Source organism: Rhinolophus ferrumequinum, chromosome 11 (assembly GCF_004115265.2).
Source record: "Rhinolophus ferrumequinum isolate MPI-CBG mRhiFer1 chromosome 11, mRhiFer1_v1.p, whole genome shotgun sequence".
Taxonomy (NCBI): Eukaryota; Metazoa; Chordata; class Mammalia; order Chiroptera; family Rhinolophidae; genus Rhinolophus; species Rhinolophus ferrumequinum.
This window is the reverse complement of record NC_046294.1, coordinates 88,403,725-88,419,684: the sequence shown is the minus strand read 5'-3', so window position 1 is coordinate 88,419,684 and position 15,960 is coordinate 88,403,725. Positions and strand designations below refer to the sequence as shown.

The 15,960-nt window shown below is 52.2% G+C and overlaps 1 protein-coding gene across 5 annotated transcripts; it reads right to left on the bottom strand.

The window, feature by feature from the left end:
* Positions 1-2,411: 2,411 nt before the first annotated feature.
* Positions 2,412-15,673, bottom strand: ABCG4 (ATP binding cassette subfamily G member 4). 5 transcript variants are annotated; one of them, XM_033121428.1, is made up of 16 exons: positions 15,357-15,661; positions 14,485-14,740; positions 10,071-10,188; positions 9,822-9,954; positions 9,637-9,687; positions 9,295-9,440; positions 8,001-8,124; positions 7,772-7,886; positions 7,471-7,613; positions 6,526-6,624; positions 6,122-6,290; positions 5,925-6,025; positions 4,630-4,788; positions 4,359-4,477; positions 4,006-4,206; positions 2,923-3,844 (listed from the first exon to the last, which is right to left on the bottom strand). In XM_033121428.1, exons 2-16 carry the CDS (start codon positions 14,726-14,728, stop codon positions 3,757-3,759), a joined length of 2,010 nt encoding a protein of 669 aa, XP_032977319.1. In that variant the 5' UTR covers positions 14,729-14,740; positions 15,357-15,661; the 3' UTR covers positions 2,923-3,756. The 5 variants fall into 5 exon arrangements, with proteins under 5 accessions (XP_032977321.1, XP_032977320.1, XP_032977319.1 ...); XM_033121426.1 differs by having other exon boundaries at positions 15,367-15,661; XM_033121427.1 differs by lacking the exon at positions 15,357-15,661 and adding an exon at positions 15,043-15,157.
* Between the last annotated feature and the right edge of the window lie 287 nt (positions 15,674-15,960).

The window sequence follows — 15,960 nt, the reverse complement described above, 5'->3', positions numbered from 1 at the left end:
GTCCAGGAAGGTCAGCACTCAGGCCAAGTAGGCCCATTTCAAAACCTGCTTGGATGGGTGGGGGCATTTATACCCCACTCTGCAGGTTGGTGGGACTGGTGGGAGAAATCACAGGTGCTTCACAGTGCCAAGAGCACCATATCTTGAGAGCTTGTTCAAGTCAACTTATCCAAGCTTTGGTTTCCTTCTCTGTAAAAGGAGGAAATGATAATACTCATCCTGCAGCCTCATGGGGTTGCTCTAAGAATAAAAAGAGCTCTCTTGGAAAATATGTGAGCCACTCTACAAATGTTCTCTGTGCCTGAATGGCCCTTGCTAGTTCCAGATTGGATGGTCATCTCCTTAGCTGCCAAGGGAACTTACAAATGTGTGAATTTATAAATTCTCAGTCTTTCAGGATAGTGTTGGCATTTTAAAAGGGAAAGAGTAAAGATGAAGAATCTTAAGAAAGACCATCTAATGGTGGGATTTTGTGCCACCATTAGGAGCCACATACTGGTATCCCTGCAGGCAGAAGGTGGCACCCAGAATGCCCCCTAAAACTAGCTAGAATTCCAGGAGCTGGACTTCTTTCTACTTCTCACTCCTATCCCCAACCACCATTAGAAACAAAGTTAGTCCATCTCCAGACAAGCACCCAATCAGTCATAGATTGGACCCTAATCTAGTCCAGGGCACTTAGCTCTGCATGTGGCACAACTGGAGTGTTCCAGGCAGCTGGCAAGGTTGATGCCAATCCCTTCCTTCAGTCTCCAAGTTTCAGGATCAGAAGGGAAAAAGGTGAGACAGTGTGCTGCTTCTTGCATCATCCTGCCACCAGCCCTCAAGGACTTCTGGATAATTGCCTACTCTAAACTTTAGGGCACCAGACCCATCTGTAGTCCTGGTGGCCAATGGCTTGGCCCTGGTAATCGTGGCCCTGGTAGGAAAGAAGAGAGGAAGAAAAGGGGAAAGCTAGGGTGAGCTAAGGAGGCCCCTGCCACTCTCATCCTAGGACTTAGGTTGCAGGGTTTTTCCTACTTCTCATTGCCCTTCATGACTAACCCCACACCCTACACCCCTGCCCCATAGGCACAACCTTTCGCCACGCAGCAGCCTAACCATTTGTTTCCTTGTACTTGCCCCCAAAGAAAGGAGAGTCTGTGAGACAGATCCTTTCAGGGACTTTGCTAAACCTTTGTGTTTGCACCTCATGTCTCCGTTTGGCCCCAAAAAGATGGCTGGTCAGCCAATGACGAGCAAGATTCCCCAATGGTGGGGGACAACTAAAGCCAGGCACAGTCGAGTGGGGACCAACAGGAGAACCCACAGGTTCATAGAGGTGGGCACAGCCCCCACCTTCCCCAGGCTAAGAAAAGCCTCAGCCTCTGTGGCTGCATTCCTTCCCACAACCTGCAGGGGAAGACATTCAATGGTGTGCTCTCCATCTATTCACACGCATATAGGCTTTGTCCCTTGGGGAAGTTGAGACTTAAGGCCCAGCTGCCTGCAGGCAAGGGTGCTTGGCTTGAATCAGTTTCCTATTATGGTGTATGGAATTCACAGATCTTGAGATTGACACCTTTATTTCCTTAACTTCCCCACCTAACTAATAAAAGCGGATGCGAGGCCCGATTAGGTGCCACAGCCCAGACCAAGAGGCTGCTGGTCCTTTGGCCTCCACTTGCACTCTATTCATGGCTACTGTCTTTTCTTAACCCTGCGCCGCCCTCCTCGCTCCCCACAACCCTCGTCGTGCTGGATGCGAAACAACCAGGGCTTAATGAATTCTGAGGAGAAAGTCATGTAACACTCAGGTAAGAACACACCCATGAACAGACACAGGACACACACATACACACAGCTTGCAGATCCACCAGGAACGGTGTCAGTGGCTGATGTCAAGAATGAAGAGTCTGGGGTGGCCGGTTTAGCTCAGTTGGTTAGAGGGCGGTGCTCTTAACAACAAGGTTGCCAGTTTGATCCCCTCATGGGCCACTGTGAGCTGCGCCCTCCACAACTAGATTGAAACAACTACATGACTTGGAGCTGATGGGTCCTGGAAAACCACACCTAAAATAAATAAAAGTTTTAAAAAAAAGAATGAAGACTTCTGCCTCCAGACTCTTCAGCTTGGTTTCACCTCCATTAGCTAAGGATGCTTGGACAAGTGACTCAACCCAAGTCTCAGTTCTCTCATCTGCAAAATGGGTTGTCATGAGGGATAATGCAGGGGTGGCATGACACTCCCCTTAGTTAATAAACATGAAGCATTTATAAGATGTAAAGCATGATACATAATTGCACTAGCTTGACATATTCATAGGACTTACCCTCCCCTGCCACAGGCTCCCTAAAGCTCACAGACTTCTTGCCAAGTGTATTGAAGAGCCCCTCACAGCCCATGGGACCAGGTGCCAGACCCACATACATTTACACACTTCATACTGTATAAATATAGGTTTTATTAATAATGAGTGAAATCCCACAAATACAACTGGCATTCAGTGTGATGGGAAGACTCTGTGTCGGAGAGGGAAGGTATAGAGGTATGTGCCCAGGAATAAGGTGGAAAAGAGCCCCGGGGGAAGGAGAAATCAGAGGTTGAATGGACGTGTACCAACCAGGAAAGCCAGACATGCCCCAGGTGTGTTTGTCACCATGGTGCCCAGGGTATGCTGCCCAGGGCGTGCCCAGGGGCCATCTTGGCTGATGGGAAGGGGATAGAGAGACATGGGCAGGAGTTTAAATGAGTAGCAAGTGGCTGAGGAAGGGGTGGAGGAATGAGAATGCCAGCTTAACACACAAAAGAAGGGCCATGGGGTGGCAGTGGCCAAGGCCAACTTATGCCCATGCTTGTGCTTGTGTTAGGTCCTGAACTCCAGGGAGCTAGGACCCTGTGCCACCCCGGGTTTGGGAGAGAGCAAAAACGGGGGGGGGGGGGGAGTAGACACCTGCAGATCTGGAAGATGCCCTGGGCAGTACCACCTTAATCCTTACTGTCAAAGCGGGGACCCCCAGGAGGAGGTTAGCACTGCCCCCCTCCAGCACCCACCACCACTACCATCACTCTTCCTCTGAGCTACAGGGGACAGTGAGAGTGTGTAGGGCTGAGATTGCTTATTCTCATGTATGTGCCTGTAATCCCAGAGAGGGGAAGGAGCACTGCAGGACCGGACCATGCGGCAGGAGCAGCGAGAAAGGAGGCTTGGTTCTTCCCTCACTCACCCCCGAGAATAAAGTGCATTCTCTAATTCCAGTGGCAGGTGGGAAAGAAACACCGACATTATTGCAGAGGTGCCACCAGGCCCTACCCCCACCAAAAGGTGATGGGGAGGGAGAGGGGGCATCCCACAGCCCCAGGCCTCTCCAATCCCCAGAATTGGAAGGGATGACCCAGACAGAAAACCCAGCTTCTGTCCCAGCAGATTGGCCAAATCAGACAGGGTGTGGGGGTGGGGAGAAGGTGAGGAGGAGGGAGAGACTTCCAGAGTCCTCCCCTACTCCATTGCAATGTCCAAATGGGACTTTCAGGGGACCCCACCAGGGCCCAGCCCGGAAACCCCAACCTTGTAATAGCCCAATTTACAAACACTTGTGTGGTGGGAACTCCCAGAGGGGGCCACTTTGGTCAGTTGTATGTGGGGGCCTGGAGAGCCTGGGGCTCCTAGGCAGATAACGGAGGAGGTTGGCAGAGGGCAGGAAGGAGGGTGATAACCTCCTAGTGGTCTTTGCATGCAGATGTTGGAGAGAGAAGGGAGAAAGCCACAAACCACATCAACTTGGGAAGACTCCTGGGCACAGCACAGAGGGCTGGAGCCCCCACTCCCAGGGCCACGGCTGGGAGCGCAGTCTGACAGTCAGCCTGTGAAGGAGCCAAGAGAGGGGAGGGCGGCTGTACCAGCAACCAGTGCCCAAGTCGACAAGGTTAAAACAGTCCCAAAGGGCTGGGGCTGGGAGCTTCCTGCTGTGGGGGCTGGGGCACAGGCCAGGGTGAATCTCTATCTCTCTGATTTGACCCGGTACCGGAGCACAAGGTATGCCAACAGCCGCAGGGCCAGGAAGAAGATGCCCAAGACCAAGAAGTCCATGTAGAGCTTGGCACCCTCCACATCCAGCGCTCGGAGGATACTGTCTGGCTCCCGGAAAGGGCAGCGCTCCTCTAAGCAGGTCAATTGTCCTCTCTCCATGCCGTAGATGGTTAGAATCACACCCTCAAAGCCATACCTAGGCAAGCAGAAGCATCAGAACAGGATACAGAGCAGAGGGTCACTGCGCCCTGGGTAAACTGCTAGAACTCAGATGCAACTCTCTCATCCCTGGGGCATGGCCTGCTGCAGGGAGGAGCAGGGGCAGATGGCCAGGGAAGCTGCACTGACCTGACGTAGGAGAGGTAGGAGCTCCATTGCAGGTAAGTGGGGATGGTCTTGAAGCTGACAAAGAAACCGGAGAACAAGAGGACAGGGATGGCGGTAACTGGGCCCACAAATGTGGCCACCTGGAGGGGAAGGGAAGGGGTCCGGGCCATCACAGAGGTGACCAGGACAGACTCAGGACTGGGGCAGCCCCAGGGTTCCCACAGATCTCTTCCTCTCCTTCTGTCAGCCCTGCTTCCTCCCCTCTCGGAGGCCCCACCGCCAGCCGTCCCACCTGTAGGGAGTTGGAGGCAGCTCCAATCAGCAGCCCCAAAGACTGGGCCACCAAGGCAGTGGCGGTGGCCAGGGCTGAGAAGAGCAGGAAGCGGCTGGTCTCAGCTGGCTGGCCTGTCATCCAGTACACGATGCTGCAGTACACAACTGGGCACGCCACCTGGGGAGTGTCACAGGCCTGGGCAGTGGGCGACAAGCCAGAGGCACAACAACAAAGACCCCCACTGTGCCTGGACAGGAGCCTCTAGAGCAGCTACTCCTAGAGCGCCCGTGCCGAGGCCTGCCTCTACATTCTTGTTCATGCGGTCCTCCACCCCAGGTGCACGTGTCCCCTTCCTCACTGGCCATATGAACCTCATTCATCTTCCAGTCTCACCTCTCCATTAGGCCCACTCTGACCACCGCAAGCCTGGTGAATTCTCCATCCTCTGAGCTCCTAAAGCCCTTCCCATATGGACCAGCTTATTCCTTGTATTGTTAATTAATTAACTCTATATATGAGTTTTGTCCCCCTATGAGCTATCAACTCCAACTCCTGGAGGGCAGGGACCAAGCCTACTACGTTTGGCGTGCAGGTTGTTCCCTGCACAAGGATACCCAAGCAAGCGGCAGCCAGAGGCTGAGATCCAGCTGTGCTCTTCTCACTAAGTCATGCACCCTGGCACAGTGCAACGTCCACCCTGAGCAAGAAGCACCTTTTTCTAATTTGCACAAGGGCCCTAGTGCTTGGAACAGGGTGGTAGTGGCAATAAGAACAACCCAAAACAGCTAACATTTATTGGGCACTTTAGTATGTGTCAAGCACCATTCTAAGTACTTTAAATGTATTAACTCATTTAGTTCTCACAAACATTCCGAAGGTAGATACTATCGTTGTTCCATTGTATAGATGAGGACACTGAAGCAAAGAGACATTAGGTGACTTGCCCAACATCTTGCAGCTAACAAGTAAGTAGCACTAAGATTCCAGAGCCTACACTATTCTCTACTGCTTCAAATAAGATTTACAGAGTCATTTGTAGGGTTATTATTTTCATCATTTTCTCTTTGTCCAATCAGTTGTTTCCACTAGAACATAAGTTTCATAAGGTCAAGACTATATCTGTTTTGTTCACTGCTGTGTCCCTAGTGCTTGGTACATAGCTTGGTGCATGGTAGGTACTCAGTACCTATTTGCTAAGTGAGTGGAAAGAAAGGAAAGAATGACTGGTGACAAGGCTGAGGGAGGCAAGCAAGAAAGGATGGAGGGAGCAAGACAGGAGGGAGGCAGTAGGCAGGTGCCAGGAAAAGGCTCACCTGGAAGGGCACATCGGCCATGGTCTTGGCCAGGTAATACGCTTTGAGGCTGTACCAGTAGTTGAGATGCTCCCTCATGAAGACAGCCATCTCTAAAGGGACTGAGGACACAGGCCAATTAGGCATACCTGGCTGACACCCTGGCTCCTACCCCGTGCCCCAGCATCCCGGTCCCTGCCCGGGGAAGCTCAGCTCACAGGTGAGCACAGTTGGCATAAGGGCAGCGAACATGAGGAACAGCATGGAGAAGAAGAGGCAGCCGGTGTTGTTGAAGACCTTGCTGGCATCGTCGCCGATGTGCAGGTAGAGGAGACCAATGAGCACACCAATCACCACGTGGGACACAAATCGCAGGTGGGTTAGGACCTGTGTGATGAGGTCATCACGCAGAGAGGGGACCGGTCACAGAAAAGAGATAGACAGACACACTGGGGCAGGGACCTGGAGCTGGCCTCACAGGCACATAGACCCATAGGTGCCCTGGGAGGGAGGGTGGGGGATTCCTGGGGGAGGGACCCCATCCCCATTCCTATCGCTGAGATCCTATGCCTCAAAAGGCTAGATCTATGCCAGCTCCCTCTTCCCCAACTTGATGCCTCACCGTGTCCCTGAGGATGGACAAGAAGGTCCTTTTGAAGAGGATGCAGAACTGTGTGAGGGTACTGGTGGCAAAGGTGTGGCTTTCAATGGGATCCACTTCCTGGGGAGAGGAAATTGGATCAGGTGAGCCTGCACACAGACCCACGCACTGCGCACCCATCCCACTGAGTGGGAAAACCCCTGAGCCCTTCCCCCCGGCTGGGGTCCTCAAGGTCTACTGAAGGAGAAGTCTCCACCATTGAGTTGTGTACCTGGAAGCTGGCCTTAAGGGTATGAATCAGAGCGAGATTCAGACAGACACAGAATGAGGGGTTAAAACTTGGGAAGGAGGAGACAGAGAGGGAGTCTGTCTAGGGTATCTAGGGGGGCTACTAGTAGATAAGTCACTTCTCTTCTTCTCTTTAATCCATCAAAAAACATTTATCCTAAGGGTATAATACCTTTATGCCACCAGTTTCATAATAGTATTATTTAACAATGAGAACAAAATAATGCTTCTGATTTGTAAGGGTTACAGTGTCTCATTTAAGGGAGAAAACTGGCACTGAACAAATGCTGGCTACAACGAGCTACAGTGCAAAGAGTTTTACCTGATGATCTTAGTCATCCCAATAACCCTGTGAGGTAAGTATCATCACCTCCAGGTTGGAGACGACAGTATGCTACACTGGCCATGAGGTCTTGCTTACCAGGTGGCACTGTGCTGGCACTGAGGACAACACACTACAGATACTCAGTAAGAATTTGCCGAAGGAATAAATGAAGGAGAAAGCAGAAGCTAAAAGAGGTTAAGTAAGGTGCCCAAAGTCACACAGCTGTTAATAGTAGGTCTATCCCAAGTCCTAGACTGTGATGACTCTGGGGGACAGCCTCTTTGGCAGGGCCATTGTCATGGTCCCCTCTCCCCTCACCCATTTTATACTCTGCCTTCCTCAGCCCTACTCACCGGAGGGCAAGGGGGGCAGGGGGCGGCAACCTCGTTCTTCTCAGGGCTGCTCTTCTTCTCAGCCATGGCACACAGCCCATTCTGCACAGCCCTGAACAGCATGGGGTTCAGGTCTCCATACTCGCCAGAGGCCACCTCAATGACTGGGGGACACAGAGGGGAGTGCTCAGCTCAGATCTATCCTTCATTCCCCAGGGCAAGCCATCCCCACCTTGGTTGTGTGGGGAAAGCAGGTGACAGTGAGCCACCAAGTTTGACCCTGTCATCACATCCCAGTCCATGCCAACAGGGTCTCACTCACTGAAGTCAGCCGGGTTGTGGTAGGTAGGGCAGTGCAAGCCAAGCCCCTTCAGATAGGGGATCAGGTTGGTGACCACGCCCTTGAAGATGCACTGACCCTGGCTCAGGATGTAGAGCTGAGTTGGAAAGAGAAGCACGAAGAAAAGAAGACCAGTGGGCCAGGCAGGCCCCGCCAGCAACTCTGTTGACCCCCTTCCCTCTCCCCATCTTTGAGGACCAGAGACACTCACTTTGTCAAACATCTCAAAGAGCTTGGCACTGGGCTGGTGGATGGTGCAGATGATGGTACGGCCCCCCTGGGCCAGGGACTTCATGAGGGACACCACTTGGAAACAGGAGGCGCTGTCCAGACCACTGTCCAGAGAAAGGCCACCAGGGTGTGGGGTGAGGTGGGCAGAGCCAACAGAAGGGAACATTTGGGGTGGGGCAGCTACCATGAAGGAGATGGAGCTGGCAGGAAGGGGTCACACAGGCCACCCCTATATCCTGTACACACTGTATGATTCAGGCATTTGGAGGTACCAAGAAGCCCAGAACACTGTTCAGTTTAACAAGCATACAGTGAGCACCTGTTGAATGCCAGGCACTGAGATTACAATGATGAATAAATAAGACATAGATTCTGGTCGAGAGAGAGAGAGAAGTGCACAGATCATTTGAGATAATGTGGAACTTGCTGTAGAAACATGGGGTGAGAGAGAAGGGGAGGATTCAGCTCTGCTGTACAAGGGTGTTGCAGGGTAGTCAGAGAAGGTTCCTGAGTGAGTCTGAAGAAGAAAGTGCTAAGCCAGGTGAATGTGGAAGGGCAGGCATGGTGGTGAAGGGCATCCCAGGCAGAAGACACAGCATGTGCAACGCTTAGAGGCACGAAACACATGGCTTGCCTAAGGGATTATAAGCAACTCAACGTTATTAGAGCATAAAATACAAGACAGCATGAAGTAAGACGTGAGGCCAGAGAAGTAGCTTCGGAGCAGGACCCTGTAAGTCCTCTGACTGTATTCTGAGGGCCAATGGGCATCATTGCATGTTTTTAAGCAGGGAGTGAGTGTATTAGACTTGTCTTTTAGAAAGTTCACTCTGGCTGCAGCTTGGAGAAAAGATTTGCTGGGAGAGACTGGAGAGGAGGAAATAGGAGTCTATTGCAGAAATGCAGATAAGAGTTGATGAGGTCCTGACCTTAAGCACTAGCACTAGGGATGGAGCTGAGGCGAGTCTGAGAGACGGCAAAAGATGGAGGTAGAATCAGCAGGACTTGGTGACTGATTGACTAGCTATCGGGGAGAGAAGAAGAGCAAGGAGGCATCAGTCAAAGAGGACATCAGGACTTCTGCCTGGGTGAAGGATGGGGCTGCTACAGAAACAGGATTGGTGGGGATGGAGATGAGGAGTAAGCCCTTATCTTGGCCCCCGGAGGCTGCAAACACAGACTCTGGTCTCCAGCAGTGGAGCAGATGCAGCTTCCAGCTCGGCTCAGGGCTGAGGAGACAGGGCATTGTGGCAGGAGAGGAGAGGGAGAACTACCTGGTAGGCTCATCGAAGAACATGACAGGCGGGTTGTTGACCAGCTCCAGGGCGATGGCCAGTCGCTTCCTCTGTCCTCCCGAAAGCAGGGCTGTCCTCGTGTGGGAGCAGGACATCAGGCCCAGTGCCGTCAGGATCTCCGTCACCTGGCCCGGCCCAGTCCCCACCCCAGATCAGCTTCAGAGTCTGCTTCCCTGGGCACCACCCCAATTTAAATGAGCATCTCCCTTAAGTGCAGTGTTCCAGGGCTGGCCACCACTCTCCCATCCCCCAACTTGGGATCCCAGAACTCAGTAGCACCAAAAAGGATGGCTGTCCCATTCCCTCCCCTTCCTGACTCACCAGCTCCTTCTTCACCTCTTGCTTCTCACTCAGCTTCAGGTTAGCAGAGACCTGAGGCCAAGAGAAGAGGTGAGTCAGATATGTGTGGGAGGGGGGCACTGACTCGACCCCTCAGCCAATGAGAAGGATGGAGACTGCAGAGAGAAGGGGCAACTGAGAGAAGGGGATGACAATCCAGCCCTCACCATCATGGCCTCCCACACTGTGAGGTGTGGCAGCAGCATGTCATCCTGCATGATGTAACAGGACATCTTGCGGAAAGTCCTCAGTTCCCGAGGCCTCCCATTGACCAGGATCTGCCCCTTCATTCCAGATTCCCTGCAGAAGTATCAGTTGGGGATGGGGGTCAAGGCTGCTTCAGAACACCTTCTGTTCTCCCCAGACGATCCTTCTTCTTGGATCCTGATCCCATTCCACTGCAGCCTTGTTCTCACCTGTATCCTGCCAAGATGTTCATGAATGTGGACTTGCCAGCCCCTGAGGGGCCCATGATGCCAATGAGCTCCCGGCGGCAGAATTTACCGGATAGGCACTTGAGGAGCGTCTTATAACCTGCAGTGAGGGAGGAAGAAACCTTTGAGAAGGGCTATAGTGAACAGAGGCATACCAAATTGCAGGAGCAGCCATGACCACCAATGAAACAGGCAGTCCCTACTCAGTGTGAATTGGTTAGGATGGGGGTACAACCCTCAGAGCCCCCACAATAACCCACCCCTCTCATCCTGCCCTCCTAGAAATGACCACTACGAATGTCGAAGTACCAGAAGTGACAATAGTTTTCTGAAGGCCATGGGAAAACCCCTACATCTCACAGATGGGCATGCAGGTGGGGTCAAGGTCATAAAAAACCCTGCTCCTCTTCTATAAACACAGCAGTTATTCTCTTACCTCCTCCAGGAAGACTTTCCCAATGACCCAGCCTGAGCTGGCCGACTGTCCTCTGTGTTCCCATAGCACTTCTCTTACGCCAGCATGTTTGTCACTTGCTGTGCCTGTCCCTTCCCCCCTCCCTTAGTCTCTTAGCCAGTGAGCTCCTTGGGGGCAGGATCTGTGTCTTAGTCATCTTTGTAACCCCAGCAGACTGTCTGGCATGTACTAGATGCTCAGTAAGTGTTTGTTCTATGAATGTGTGTTCTCAGAGCTTTGGCCTCATTTTGAAAAAGTCTTCATTGTGCTCTCTCTGCCCACCAGTCTTGACTCTGCAGCCTCTAACATGGCCCAGTAAAATCTCGCCTTTCATTCAACCATTGGGAGGCAGCATATGCACCTATTTGGAGTCAGGTGGATCTAGGTTCAACTTCTGGCTCCACACTTACCAGCTGTGTGACCTCAGGCAAGTGCTTAACCTCTCTGAGCTCCAGGTCCCTCATCTGTAAAATGAGGATGATAGTACCTATCTCATAGGGTTGTTATAAAGATTCAATGAGATAATATATGTAAAGCATATGACAGTGCTTGGCACATAAAGTGCATTTAAAAAAGTGACATTTTATTTTTAATTCTATTTGACAAATGCTCATATGATAGCTACTAAATTCCCAGCTCTGTACCAGACATGGGACAGAAAAAAAATGAGGAAGACACAGTTCCTACACTCAAGAAGGTCATAGTCTAGGTAAAAAAGATGGAAAACATCAATGGATCTGACAAAAGATAAAATAAGGGTTATAACAAAAGTACAAATAATACGCAATGAGGATGCACACAATGGAATTGATAAGGGTGGAGAGACGAGGGGAAAATCAGGAATGGCTTCATGGAAGAAGTGACATTTGTGCTAAGTCTTAGAGGATGAATAGCGTTCCAAAATGGGAAGGGAAGGCAGAGGCTCTCCAGGCTTTGGCAGGAAAAGCTCTACAATATAAAAGCATATATGTAGTACAATCCAGGGAGCAGAGGGCAGAGACAACATGGGTCACCTGGTGAGACGAGGGGGTGGAGAGGTAAGATGAAGCCAATGAGGCCGGCCATGCGTCACATGCTTGCAGATTTGCCTCAGTGAGGCCGAAACACCAATCCCTTACCAGGTTCTTTTCTCACCCTCTCTGACCCCCACAGAGCCCAGTTCCCTCCCCACTCTACCTCCTTAGCAGAGATAGTGAAGGGATGTGATCTTTCACCCTCCCTCCACAGCACCCAGCTGTCCTTCTGGGGACATCCTGTCAGAAGGGAGATCATTGCTGTCCGCTGCCTGGGTGGTATTTTACACTTCATAAGCTCATTACCTCAGTTGCTGCAATAGCAACATGGATAAGGCAACTGGCGCCCACAGACATCCAGTGACTCACCCAAGGTCACACAGCAAGTTCCTTTCTTGGAGAGGGAAAGTCATGGGTTCCAGCCCCCTGCCTCAGTCACCATTATCATAAATCAGAAAGATGTGTGCTTGTGTACTTCAGCATATGCCTTTCAGAGCCACTCACAGGAAGTGATTTCTTTCTCAGGGGAAGAAACTGGCAATGATAAACCTTCCCCTCATTTAATCACAGCCAAGCACTACATTGAATATTGACACTTAATATAAACATCATCTTACACTTGCCTTTCACAAAGCATTTTCACTGACGTCTCAGCTGAACTTTGAAGCAAGCCTGTGTAGTGGGTACTCTTACAGATGAGGAAAGTGAGGCCAAGAGAGCGTAAGCAGCTGCCCAAGGTCACACAGCTTATAAGTGGCTAGGAGACCATGTCTTTGGATTCCTGCTGTCCCATACTGCTCGGCATAGAAGGGGCCTGCAGGCCTTGGGGCAGGGGAGACAACAGAGTACTAGTCCCCCTCAGTCAGTAACTCTCTGCAATTTTAAGTCACTTCATCTTCCAGGGCCTCCGTTTCCTTATCAAGAAAATAAAGATAGCAATATCTCCTACCAAGGATGTAATAGGGTTATTGTGAATATTAAGTGAGATAATTAATAATTAATAGGAAAGTGTTTTGAAAAACAAGAAATATCATATATAATTAGGGGAGACTGGTGACAAATCCTTACCTGGAAAAGGCAGAAATCTCCCTCTCTCCATATCCCTTGCCCTTTTCCCGCTCTGCCTACCTGTAATTGCTTTTTTGCCCTACAGAGAAGGAGAGAGGGATTCAAGTGAAAAGGAAGTCAGAGAGAGGAGGATAGAGGGCAGAGAATGGGGCTGGTGAGGTCAAAAGGAGGGGATGACCAAGTCAAGGGTGCCAAGCTGGCCCATCTAGCCATGTTTTGCTGTCTTAATTTTTCCTTAAAACTGTGAGAAAAATGAGAGGACTAAGGAAATAACAGTTACCTCCTCATTTTGCCCAGAGCCAGTCTCAGGGCTGAGAGAGGATGCTTAGGGATAGGGCACTGAGCAGGAAGCCCAGGTACCTCAGTTTCCATCGGCTCAGGCCCTGTGACCTTTGGGTCGCTCACTGGAGTGCAGGTGGGGAATGCAGAGACAGGGGAATGCTCAGCCCTGCTCTGAAGCACCCCAGATCTATTTCTTAAACCTCAGAAAACAATGTCCCAGCTCCACCCCTGACCCATCATGCCCAGGCTCTAGGGGTGGCGGGGGGTGGGGGGGCACAGCTTCTCTATTCCTAGCTCAAGCTGCCCAGGGCAGGAGATACAGGGGATGGTCAGGGCAAAGGAACTCAGAGCCCCAGACCTTACCCGTGTATCCTGATGAGGGAAAGAGGAGGAGATGGGTAGGCTGCACCAGGGAGGCTAAGAAAGAGAAAAGAACTACGAACAAAAGAGGGGGCTATGTGCTAAATCTGACAAGCTCAGTGACCAAAAGTCACCTCACAGGTTGATCTGATCCTAATTTCCTAACTGGCCTGGTCTTGATGGGTAGTCACACCCCAGGCCTGTAACCGCGGCGTTAGTAAAATGTCAATCTTTGCCTTCAATGAGCCCTGTCCATTGCTCTTGTGCATCTAGATTAACACACCTTTGAAATTCTAGAGTAATCTTTTCCAGACCCCCCAAAGGTTTAATCACCTTAAGAGCACATGCACCAAAAGTCCTCACTGTTATCTTGTTGCCATCTCTGTTTACTATAAATGCTATATTCCAGAGATTTCCTGCTTTGCTTTCTTCCACCTCCCTAATCTACCACCAATTACATTCTCTTTTGATTCTAATTGTATAAAAGAACTGCCAAACTGCCATTCTCCACCACATTTTCTCAATCTGTTGTGATCTTGTTTTGGGGCGTGTCCTGAGTTTGGCTCAAATAAATTCTAAAGAACTCTTACAAAAATTTTCTATAGGTTTGGATGTTCTTATGTTGACAGAACAATGACAGAGGGCTGTAAAACCAGGCTTCTGGTCCCAGAACTGCCACTTATTAGCTGTGTGACATGGATCGTTACTCAACTTCCGTGGGCCTCAGTTTCCTTATTAATAACATGGGTTGTCATCTACCCTGCCAAGCCTTTACCCTCCCTGCTTCAGAGGACTTAGGCAAGAATGAAGTAAGATACAGGAATGAGAACATCTTTAAACATTAGCAGTGTTCTATAGGTACAAGGATATTGCTAAACACTGCCCCCACACTTTTTCATGCCAGCACTCAAAAGCAGGAATTCTACCTAAAAATGAAGAAGAAAAACTCCTCAAGGACCGGATGCCATAATGTAGATTTAGAAGACGAAAGCTTGAGTAACCAATTGAATCTAGTGTCTCAAAGTTCTCACAGGTGTGGAGAGAATACAGCCCGTCACTTCATCTGTGCGCAGTGAGGAACTGAGATTTTAGTATTCCCACAGAGCCCACTGGAGCAGGACTTGCAGAACAGGGGACACCCAAGCCTCATGCTCCGGAAAAGGCAACTCACTGGGAGAGGGGGTGGCCACAGCTCCCCCCGCCCCAGGCTGCTCCCTACCGCGTTTGCGCCAGCAGGGCCCCTCCCGCACTGAATAGGATAGCTCCACGAACTCAATGTCCACCGCTGAGCGCTTGGGTAGGTGGGAGAAGCGCTGGGCTTCCGTGATGTGGTTCTCCACCTTCTTCAGGTGCGTGGTCAGCACGGAGGGCTCCGCCGCGTCCTCCAGCGCCACAGCCACGGCCATGGCCACAGCCCCGGGTCCTAGTCCACAGCCCACGGTCTCCAGTGCCTTCTCCGCCATCACGCCGCTGGCCTGTAGGAAGAGGGCCTGCTCATTTCGGGACAGACCCCAAGCCCAAGCCAAACAGCTCCCTTGTTTTCTAATACTACCCCTGTCCCACTCCCCCCCTCCTTCTCAGGGAAGGTAGGCTACTGGGAGCGTCCCACTTCCCACCGCCGGAGCATCTGCCCTCTCCCCGCCCCCTACACCCGGCTCAGCAACACTCAGTCGGGACCTCTAGGTCCCGGGCAGCCCCAGCCCCAGTCTGGCCCCAACCCGGCTCCTCGAAGCCCTCACCCGCTCCCTCGTCCCAGCGGCAGCTCTAATCTCCTTACCCCGCAGGCCAGCAGCTCACTGGGTGTGGGGGGGAGGTGAAAGAAGCGGGGGCCGGCGGAGGCTGACCGCTAGGAGGTCAGGGCAGCACGGTGAGCTCTGGGTGGACCAGGGGAAGGCGGAGGAAGAGGAGGCTCTGGTCCTCTCCCCATCCTTGGGTGCGATGCCCTGGAGGCTCCTGTCACCCGCGCCCCTGGCCCGCGAGCCCCGGGCGCTCCCCAAAGACCCGCGCACCACCGGGATTCAAAACCCCCAGGGCCAACTAAGACCCTCGTGGCGGGCTTACGCCCCTCCCATCTCCTGCATGCCTAGTCACCTTGACGTACCCCGGATTGATGTGGGGCCTAGATGCTTAGCGCTGTCACGAGCTGGGGATGGAGACTCCGGGCCCTTCTTACTTGCCCCCAGCTGCCGCACCAGCGTCCCGGCTCGCGGTCCCGGCAACCCGAGGTGGGGCGGGGCCGGGACGGAGCGGGAGGCAGCGGAGGACCCGAGCTTCAGGTCAGAGGAGAGATGGCAGGTGGGGAGGGCTGTTGGGGCGCGCCCGGACTCGCCTGGGCTGCGCACACTGGGTCCCTGAGCCTGGTTCTCGGCGCCTTGTCCTCCTGAGCCAGCAGGGCGACTGCGCTCTCCCCCAAGCTACCGATCGCCCGTACCACTGTTCTTAAAGGGCCCGCGCCCGCTGGCAGCCCGCGGGGGACGAGGGTGGCGAAGAGGAGAGCCGCGGGTGCGATGCGGGGGCCTGAAAGAGCGCGGTTGTGGACCCAGGACTGGGAGTTGGCAGCGAAGGGCCGGTTTGGAGGCAGCGAGGGAAGGAGAGCTGAGGTCACTCAGTAGGGACAGGTCCCTGGATTACAAACTAGACAATGGTGGTGGCTGGGTGGGTGGGTGGGGATTGAGATGCAGATTCCATCACTCTA